This window comes from Silurus meridionalis, chromosome 21, assembly GCF_014805685.1.
Source record: "Silurus meridionalis isolate SWU-2019-XX chromosome 21, ASM1480568v1, whole genome shotgun sequence".
NCBI lineage: Eukaryota > Metazoa > Chordata > Actinopteri > Siluriformes > Siluridae > Silurus > Silurus meridionalis.
In genome coordinates, this window is record NC_060904.1 from 504,589 (window position 1) to 514,588 (window position 10,000).

The 10,000-nt window shown below is 42.8% G+C and overlaps 2 protein-coding genes across 2 annotated transcripts in view; one reads left to right on the top strand and one right to left on the bottom strand.

Moving 5' to 3' along the window:
- Positions 1–1,281, top strand: part of and1 (actinodin1) — a 6,347-nt gene extending 5,066 nt beyond the window's left edge. Inside the window, exon 6 of the mRNA XM_046833996.1 lies at positions 1–1,281. This exon is cut by the window's left edge and continues 691 nt beyond it. Within this exon, the coding sequence (XP_046689952.1) occupies positions 1–791 (791 nt within the window). The 3' untranslated portion in view covers positions 792–1,281.
- Positions 1,282–3,360: 2,079 nt separating this feature from the next.
- tmtopsb (teleost multiple tissue opsin b) overlaps positions 3,361–10,000 on the bottom strand; it is a 6,653-nt gene continuing 13 nt past the window's right edge. The window contains exons 1-4 of the mRNA XM_046877440.1: positions 8,865–10,000; positions 7,509–7,837; positions 4,792–5,025; positions 3,361–3,709 (exon numbers count right to left, since the gene is read on the bottom strand). The exon at positions 8,865–10,000 is cut by the window's right edge and continues 13 nt beyond it. Coding sequence (XP_046733396.1) covers positions 3,452–3,709; positions 4,792–5,025; positions 7,509–7,837; positions 8,865–9,228 — 1,185 coding nt within the window. The 5' untranslated portion in view covers positions 9,229–10,000 and the 3' untranslated portion in view covers positions 3,361–3,451. The remainder of the gene's footprint in view (positions 3,710–4,791; positions 5,026–7,508; positions 7,838–8,864) is intronic.

Below are 10,000 nucleotides of genomic sequence, written 5' to 3' on the forward strand. Positions count from 1 at the left end.
ACTGCAACCCACTGACAGGGATCAGGTATGCTGGAGCAGCTACTCAATCAGAAGATCCCAAAGATGATCCTGCTTCTGTCGCAGGCACTCCCCAGGAGCTGCAAAACTCCCATTATGATCCCTATTCCATGTTCCAGGATGCTGCTGCAGCTTCTTCTGCTATGCGTAGGCTTCCGTCTGGTTCACGCCAAATTCCACAGCACCACCTGCCACCCACTATGGAGGAGAACTCCCAATCATTTGGACCTCCTGGAAAGACCAAGGAAGGCTATGATTGCTTTATTGGTTATGATGAACAGTGCTACCCAATTGGAACCCAGAATGTCCTCAATGCAGTCCCACAAAGGCAGGTTCCACATTCAATGGAGACCTACGAGCCTCACCTCAATGCAGATGGCTCCAGAAAGGGTGTGATTGAACCGGATCCTCATTGCGACCCCGAGTATGACAGTAATTGCCGCCTGCGTCGTTATGAGCCTGAGGCTGAAGAACCAGAGATGGACGTATCCCACAAGAATGACCGTGAGCACCAAGATCACAGGGAGGAAGCTGCTCACCCTGAGGATCAGAGGGAGGAGGTCTACCCTGAACAACAGCCAGACATGAACAACCAAGGCTATGATCAGCAGCAGTATGACCGCTACATGAGTGGCCAGGAGGATCCTTATGCCTCTTATGATCAGCCAAATCAAGGTTCCATCAACTTTCAGGACATCCTGAAGGCGTATGCGAGCCGCTTCCCAAACCAGGAGCACCATCGTGCCTACACAGGAGACTACAAGAAGAAGTAAGAAGTTGGAAAAAGCAGTTGAACAAATGACGAGTGGAGAATCAGGACAGTGTGTGTGTGTGTGTGTGTGTGTTGTAAATGGTGTTGACTGAGTTAAATATTCATATCAGGTGTAGAAAGAAGCAGATCTTCAGCTCTGGTCATGAGGAGCTCAGCAGTGTGGCAGCACTTATGAGTGTATTTTATTGGTTTAAAGGTGATTAAGGTTGTAATGAATATCAGTTTAATAGGTTTAGATGATTAAGAGAAGATTCCTGGTGCAGTAGTTTTCCATTAGTACTTCTGGATCATCTGAAATCTTTTGATGTCACTTGATCTATAAATCTGACATGTTGAGTGTTACATCTTCACGAGTTGTTTTATGGTCCTTTTTCTTTTTTCACTCTTTATTTCTTTATAAATGGATGATGTTTACCGAGAGGGATATTTAATATCGTTCCCAAAATGTCGTTCATTTAATGTGTTTATATGAATTATTAAATAAAATGCTTTTAAAATAAAATCTTACCTTCATGAGGTCTGGTGATAAAATCATAATAATAATAATAATAATAATAATAATAATAATAATAATAATGTGAAGTGAGCAGTGCATTACTCTTCTGTCATTTATATCTGTTAGAAAAATATTTAATTAAAACATGAGAGATGAATGAACCTCTCTCTCTCTCTCTCTCTCTCTCTCTCTCTCTCTCTCTCTCACTCTCTCTCTCTCTCTCTCTCTCTCTCTCTCTCTCACTCTCTCTCTCTCTCTCACTCTCTCTCTCTCTCTCACTCTCTCTCTCTCTCTCTCTCTCTCTCTCTCCTCTCTCTCTCTCTCTCTCTCTCTCTCCATCTCTCTCTCTCTCCTCTCTCTCTCTCTCTCTCTCTCTATCTCTCCATCTCTCTCTCTCTCACTCTCTTCCTCTGTAAAGGTCAGTAAACGTTTCCTTCTCACTCCACTTCGAGCAGCTCAGTGTTTCTACAGCAGAAACGTTTTAATGTGCTGATTGTAAAATGCCATATTTTGCTGAAACACAGTTACACAAATGCATCACTGTTTTATTAGTTTTATTGTATGTGTGCAGACGAGTCACAGAATTACAGTAGGAAAGCAAAAGAAATAATAAATAAAACTAAAAGCTTTACATAAACTCACATGAAATATCATCCATTGTATTATTTATAAAACCATCACTGTAACAGAATACAACAATAACACAATACAACAATAACACAATTAAACTGTTACACGGTAACAACTGCAGTGCAATAAAACTGCATCTTAAACCTGTAACACAAAAATGTGTAACACTGAACAACTGTTACACAATAAACACAAAACAGTAACATTGTAACTGCAACACAGTAAAGAAGACAACTAACATGTAACACAATAAAACAGTAACATTGTAACACAGTAACACAACAAAACAATACAGCTGTAGTAGTGTAACACAATAAGACAGGACATGCTGTTATCAGGAATGATGTTTGTGTGAGGTGAAGTTGTGAAGGTTTTTATACTGAATGATAGACACGTGATCTCAGTGATGTTCTGCACAGAGCAAACCAGAGCAGGTTCACGTCCCAAATCATCAGAATTCTTCCCTTTATTGATCTGAGATTTACAAGATTTCTTCTTTTCTCTGTAGTCGCTGTTTTACTGTCATTTCATCATTACTGATCAGAGAAACATTGGATTTTAAAGTATTGACACGCCATCATTAATATTTGGTGACGCCTCGAATGGAGGCTCTGATTCCTCAACACTGAGATTGAGCGAAAATAATCCATTTAACAGAATATAAATAAAACTTTTATAAATAAAATCAAAACTTTAAAAGGTTTTCTGAAAGATTTTCATATAAATTTATTTTGGGGAAAAAGTTCTGCAGTTTGTCTTCATGCCTTTTAAAACCTCAGCTGCCTACAGTTTCTGAAATTCGACATGAATTAATGTGAATTCATTTCCTTGACATCTGAGGCCAAAAAGTGTGTGTGTGTGTGTGTGTGTGTGTGTGTGTGTGTGTGTGTGTGTGTGTGTGTGTGTGACACAAATGTGTCACAAATCCTCTATTTCTGTCCTTTATATTTTTCTTCATTCCTTCTTTTTCTCTATGAATAAATCATTCCTTTACTCTACAATTCAAAATCCCTTCTGATCCAAACATCAGTCGTCTGAAAAGATCTAAAAATTAACACACACACACACACACACACACACACACACACACACACACACTCTTATTAACATATCTGAAGTCTGAAGTTCAGTCCTGACCTGAGGAACACTCGTGGATCAGGTTCCATCAAACTCAATGTGCAGAATCGTATTTGGAGTCGAGTTGTTCAGTAAAATTCCAGTCAAGTAAAAACTAGTGATTATTACGACCTGTTTTAGTGTCACACTGTAACTGAACCTCATCATATTAATAAATTAATACAAAACTAATTCAAAATGTTCTCTAATGAATGTATTCAGACTGAAGATCCACCATATAAAACACAAGCAGAGTAAAGAAGATGATGATCAGGTGATCAGGAATGTCTCTTTTCTCAGTCATGTTCTCATCACTGACTCCCTCTGTCTCATCCATGTTAACTCCAGACTTCTTACTGCCTTCTGCTCTGCTCACTGTGAGCTTCAGAAACTAGTCTACGTCTGTGGTGTGTGTCTGCTCATCCATTGTAGTGGACTATGAGTAAGACGGGCGGCTTTACGCTTCCAGGAGCTGCAGGAAATGGTGTTTCGAGCTCCGAGCTGTTCTTCAGCTTGTTGCTGTCTGGATTGCAGACGACATCTGGACACGGAGCAGGATCATGACCGGTGGCTTGTTTGAATATCCCGAGAGACTTTGTAATCTTGGAAGAGATTTTGTAGTTTGATCCTCGATCTGTAGATCTACACATGAGCAGATCTCTGAAGCACCTGAAGAACTGACACCAAACACACAAACATGAGGAAGAAAAGAGAGAAACTGATGAGAAGTTTAAGTGCAGCTTCATATAATCATCACTGATTTAAAAAGTAAAATGTCATGGCTGGTTCTTCAGTGTGACCCTTTGGAGGAACCTTTAAACGTTTGAAGTAAGATCATGTTGAGTTTTTTAGAAGACGGAAAACACAAATAAATGAATGATATTAAAATCCCCTGAGAAAATGTAGTGAACTTAGTATACACCTGAGATCCATGTATACGTACAGTCAACTACAGTTCCTCAAGAAACACCAAATCCAACACACTCATATTCCCTGTGTGTGTGTGTGTGTGTGTGTGTGTGTGTGTGTGTGTGTGTGTGTGTGTGTGTGCATATGTGCAATAAAACATTAGTGAAAGTTCCTGGAAAGTTCTCCATTATCTCACGGGTAAATCTGCCTTAAAGTTTACAGCCCTGAGTTCCTGATCAGAAGGTTAGAAGGTCATAGGTTCAAGCTCCAGCACTGCCATGCCAAACTGCCACCGCTGAGCCCTGAATCCTATCTGCTCCAGGGGTATCGTGACCTTACCTCTGATCCCAGCTTCCTGGCAAGCAAAAGGAAAATAATTATATAATAATCGACTGGACACTTGGAGATTATGGAGATGATGGAGATGATGAAGATGATGAAGATGATGGGATTCTTGACACCATGATGACTCCCGGCTCATGATTTACTCACAGCTCATTTATTCCTAAAGCAGGAATGGTCATTAGATATTTCAGCTCTGATGGAAAGAAAAGGCTGATACTCGAATCTGTACAGCACATCAAGTCTTCAACTCGCCTCAACTCACGGTTTCCAAGGATACGGGCTGGGAGGAATTGAAGACTGAAAATGACATACAGTAGACTTGACGTCTTCCACGAAGATTTTTGACAAACAGAGAAACTCACTGTCCCTAAAGGAACTCCAGCAGGATTTCAGCAAACAGGAATGAAACTATGATGGAACTGATATTCACTCTAAATATGTATAAACCACTGGAAAGTCTGAAAACACATTAATGGAGGTAGAAGGTTTTGGTGATGACTGTTACCTGTTTGTTCATGAAGATGTAGACGACAGGGTTGATCACGGTGCTGGTTTTGGCTAACAGAGACGGCACGATGCTGGCCTCGGGCGTGACCAATCCAGGTTCTCCGAACGTCGCTACGAGCGCCATGACACCGTACGGCAGCCAGCATAGGAGATAACACACCACCATGGTGACCACTAGGAGAAGAACTCGCTGCTCTCGCTTACGACTCAGAGCTGTGCTGATCCTCGTCACCTTCATCGACAAGAAAAAAAAGGGGTTATGCAAAAAAAAGAACATCACATAAGAAGATGAGCTGCTTTTCATAGATAATATTCTCTAACAAGAACACTGACGACTGACGCTGGCTTCATATATCTTCATCTTCAATCAGATATATTATTAGAAACACAAGGGAAACACTAATATTGGTAGATGAGACATTGGATTTCTGATCAGATGGTTATGAGCTTAAATCCCAGGAACACAAAGCTTCCTCTCCTGGGCCCCTGTGTAAGGCCCTCAAACCTCAACCTGCTCAGGTGAATAAATGACATAATTTGCTCTTGATAAGGTCAGCTGACAGATACTATAAATGTAAACATAAATCTCTCTCTCTTTCCCTCTCTCTCTCTCCCTCTCTGTCTCCCTCTCTCCCTCCCTCTCTGTCTCTCTCTCTCTCTGTCTCTCTCTCTCTCCCTCTCTGTCTCTCTCTCTCTCTCCTCTCTCTCTCCTCTCTGTCTCTCTCTCTCTCCTCTCTGTCTCTCTCTCTCTCTCTCCTCTCTGTCTCTCTCTCTCTCCTCTCTGTCTCTCTCTCTCTCTCTCTCTCTCTCCTCTCTCTCTCTCTCTCTCTCTCTGTCTCTCTCTCTCTCTCTCTCTCTCTCTCTCTCCTCTCTGTCTCTCTCTCTCTCTCTCTCTCTCCTCTCTGTCTCTCTCTCTCTCTCACTCTCTCTCTCTCTCTCTCTCTCTCTCTCTCTCTCTCTCTCTCTCTCTGTCTCTCTCTCTCTCTCTCTCTCACTCTCTGTCTCTCTCTCTCTCCCTCTCTTTCTCTCGTCCTTCTTCTCTCACTCTCTCTCTCTCTCTCTCTCTCTCTCTCTCTCAGTGATGTTATGTCGTTATCTCTTAGCCTTTACCCTGTGCCCTGTGATGGACTTGGCATTAATTGGCACCCTGTTGTTCTGAACTGTTTGAACTCTTCTGTGTGTTTTTTCCTTATTTTGGATTTAAGGTTAAAAACGTCTCACACGAGGTGCTGAGAGACTCGAGGCAGAGGTGCAGGTGGTATGGAACTGTAGCGAGATGTGGAGGAACAGAAGATCAGGAGAAAACTTGTGCTCGTGGCTCAGCTGTGACTAAACTTCTAATTAAGGGTGAGATCTCTGCAGGAGGTGGAAAAGCGTGAGGACTACGAGGACGAAGGAAGTGAACGTCAAACGGAAACTTCATCGCTTTCAGGCTTTTCAGTTCTAATTGACAGAAAGAATTCAATTCATTTCAATGCTCCCAGAAGCCAAAGACGATGAGGAGCTTTTAACTGCAGAACTTCAGCTTGAACCCACGAGCTGAAGTTTCCACAGAATCACGTACATCAGTCGTGTTTTTTGACACGTTTGTACTGCACACATGATCCCACACAGCTGCAGTTTATTAGGAACGTTCAGATGTTCAGTCGTGCTTTTAGATAGTTTGTGTTTGTGACGTTGGTAAATTCCATTTTTATTATAATTCCATATGTTTTTATTGTAAGTTCAATTTAATTCTTTTGTTTGATTTTTTTTCTTCTTTAATTCTTGTGCTTTGTGTTTAGTTTTTTGTCACGAGTCAGCAGTTTAGAGCGTTAGAATGTGGACACTTATTAATGTGACAAAGTTTTAATGTCTATAAATAAAACAGGAAAAAGACGAATAATGAAATAAATAGTGAGTCGTTAAGTTCATTTCAGTTCAGTAGGTGCAGCTTTCAGAACAAAATCTAATGAGTTTGAGAACATTTCTGTTCTACCCACAATGCAAAGTTCATGAGCTTTAGCCCTCGTTCTCCTTCTGTATTCCATCTCAGTGCATTATCACTGGCACTGATCTCCTCAGAGCTGCCTTCTGACGGACCACAAGGAAAAATAATCAGAAGATTTTCCAGCCTTTTAAGCCTTTGTGATTAATTGTTGACCTTTGACCTGTTGTTCTGCCTCTTTGGCTTTAATTCAGCTACATGAGATGTTTCTTTTGAGGAACACAAACTGGTTTTCACACATCAGTGTGCATCGTTATTACTGTGGAACAAAAAGCTGTGGGTTTTTGGTGACGGTAACGACGGCACTCAGACACACACTCTTTGCTGCATGTGAGTAGATTAGGATGTGATGTTCAGGAGCAGTTTGATGTTCTCACAGCAGGTGCTGGACTGAAAGGAAACACACTGAACCCGTCTGAAGTCCTCAACTGCTTCAAATCATTTCAGCTTCTTATTTTTCAAACAGAGATGTTTCACTTTTTCAGCACCTTCTGGTGAGAAGCTCTGATGGTTTACTGACACATTTTAAGTCTCTGTTCTTTAAAAGTGGAGGTCTGATGTGTGTGTGACCTTGTCAGCAGTTACTGCTTGTGTTTGTGATTATACTGAATAACATCTGAAAGTCTCCTCCCATGAGAAGAACAAAACACCTGAACTGTGACTTCAGAGGTGTAATGAGGAGGTCTGAGGTGTAGAATCAGAATTTCACAGAATATCAGGAATCTCACCTGCTTGATGGCCCGTATCAGTTTTCCGTAGCTGTACACGATCACAAGAAACGGAAGGATGAGGCAGAAAAAGAAAAGACACACAATGTAGGACATGTTGTTGGGTGTTTTCATGGTCCAGTTGACACTACAGGTGGTACCGGGACCCTCAGGACCGTAGCGGCTCCACCCGAACAATGGAGGCACGGTCCACACCAAGGAGTAGATCCAGGAGAAAGCGATGCCCATAAAGACTTTCCTGTAGCTGGTGATGTCGATCTGCGTGCTCCCCATCATGGTACAGTAACGTTCATATGAAAGAGCAGCCAATGAGATCAGAGACACGATTCCTACAGAAACAAGAGCGAGAGAAGGTCATAATGGCATCAGTGTGCACCTTCAGGAGATGATCCTTCACTACGGTTTATTTAAACCATGACATTTATTATAGATTTGCTTCTGTTTTCTCATGTTTGTGTTCATGCATCTGAATTTCAGCTCTTAAAAGTGGCATCAGGACACATGCAAGTAGCGCTGAGGGAGAACCAGATCCAGGATTGAGACGTGTGAGTAGAAGGATCAGAGCTTAGAGATCAGACCTCACATCACATGTTCACACCGCGTTCAGTGTGGAGTTTCTCTCGAGAAAAGCTTTCATTATTCACAAAAGTTATACACTTTACAGGAGTGAAGTGCCAGTCTGCAGCTCCGCTCAGCATCGCTCATCAACTCCAAGTAATGCTCGCTGATGTTTCCCTGATTTCAGCAGGATACAAACATCTCCATCCACAGTCACATTCAATCACGTTCACTCTCAAACTGGCATCAGTATAAACACAGGGAAAGATCTTGGTGTTCAGAGTCAAGATGTGCAGCAGTGGACTTTTTCTTTTTCCGTAATCAGATGATTTAAAAAGAAGTTCTTTCATCTGAGGTTTCCAGAGTGTGTCCATCAGCAGAAGTGTCCAAGATGGAGTTTTTCAACTCAGACTAGACCACAAAATCTCTTATAAAAAAGTCTTCAGAAGTGCAGAAGAACACACAGTGCTTTCAAACACACACACTCACACACACACACACACACACACACTTTGGATTCACTTTACATGACTAAAGTTCATAAAGTTCCATGACACCTTCATTCTTCTCTCATTAGCAGAACCCCTGAAGGATGCATCTGATAGGTTCCAGGGTTCCTCCAGAAAAGAAAGAAAGTTCTTCGGATGTGGAGAGAAAAATGCAGTTTATAAATTGAGGTGGACTCTAAAGTTTTAGCACCCCTGAGAAGACTTCATTCAGGATTAATGAGTTACAGAGGAAAAGAAGGAAGATGAGAAACAGGTGAGATGAGGTTGAGCGCTTCAGGTGGGATCTTACCGAGGAAGGAGTTAACGAAGCCGTACCACACGCAGCCGCGCGCACCGATCAGCCACCGTCCGCGCGCGCTCGCGGCGAAGCTGAACGGCGTCCCGAGCGCGCACACGAGCAGGTCGCTCACCGAGATGCTCACGAGCATGCAGTTGATCGGCGAACGGAGGGACTTGTGGCGGCAGAACAGCAAAAGCACGAGCGCGTTGTTCACGAAGCCGAACGTGCCGATGATGCCGAGGCACACGGCGACCACCACGTGACCGGCGGGGGTCAGATCTCGACCCGCGTGAGCGTGACCGCGTCCGGCGTGGGCGCACGAGGCGCAGCTCCAGCTCAGGTTGGACGTGATAAGTTCTCTCGAGTAATCCATGATCCATCAAACAAACAAACAACTCCAAAAGTCCCGGGGTAGCGCGTGAATCCCTACATTTCACGTGTCAACTTTGTGTGTTTTTGAAGCTCTAAATGTATCTGATCACATTCACTATGTGCGCGGTGGAGTTTAAGCTGGTGGTCAGTCTCTTTATACCCCATTTGACGGACCGAAACGGATTTTATTGAACCCCCCCTCCCCCCACACGGACACACGCGCGTGCTCGCGCCAGGGCGCCTACGCGTCAAACCCAACCTGCGATTACGCGCGTGACCTTCACGCACAGGCTCGGCGCGCGCTTTGTCAACCTAGAGCTCCAGTTAATGAACACGTCTAATGAACGCAGTGGTTTACACGTGACGGACACGGAGAGCAGCAGCAGGTTCCAGCACTGTAGGCGCTCAGGAAGGGTTCATTACAGAGTGCAGGAGAAAATATAGTCTGCTGATGTTCAGGAGGTGTTGATTAGTTTTCTATCACAGCAGCTCTGACAGTAGTGCAGCTCAGGCAGAGCAGCACCTGAGCAGCTGAGGGTCTTATTCAGGGGCCCAGCATGGTATCTTCATTAAACTGGTGATTGAACTCATGAGCATCTTATCCAAAGTCCAGTGTCCTATGAAAGATGATTCTACTGAATTTTGTCAAGTACCTGATTAAAAGCAAACACGTAATATTTAATTTGTAAAGCACTTTTAATAATGAACATTGTCTCAGAGCAGCTTTACAAAAACATGTAGACCACAAATAATATTAATTTATATAATTAATA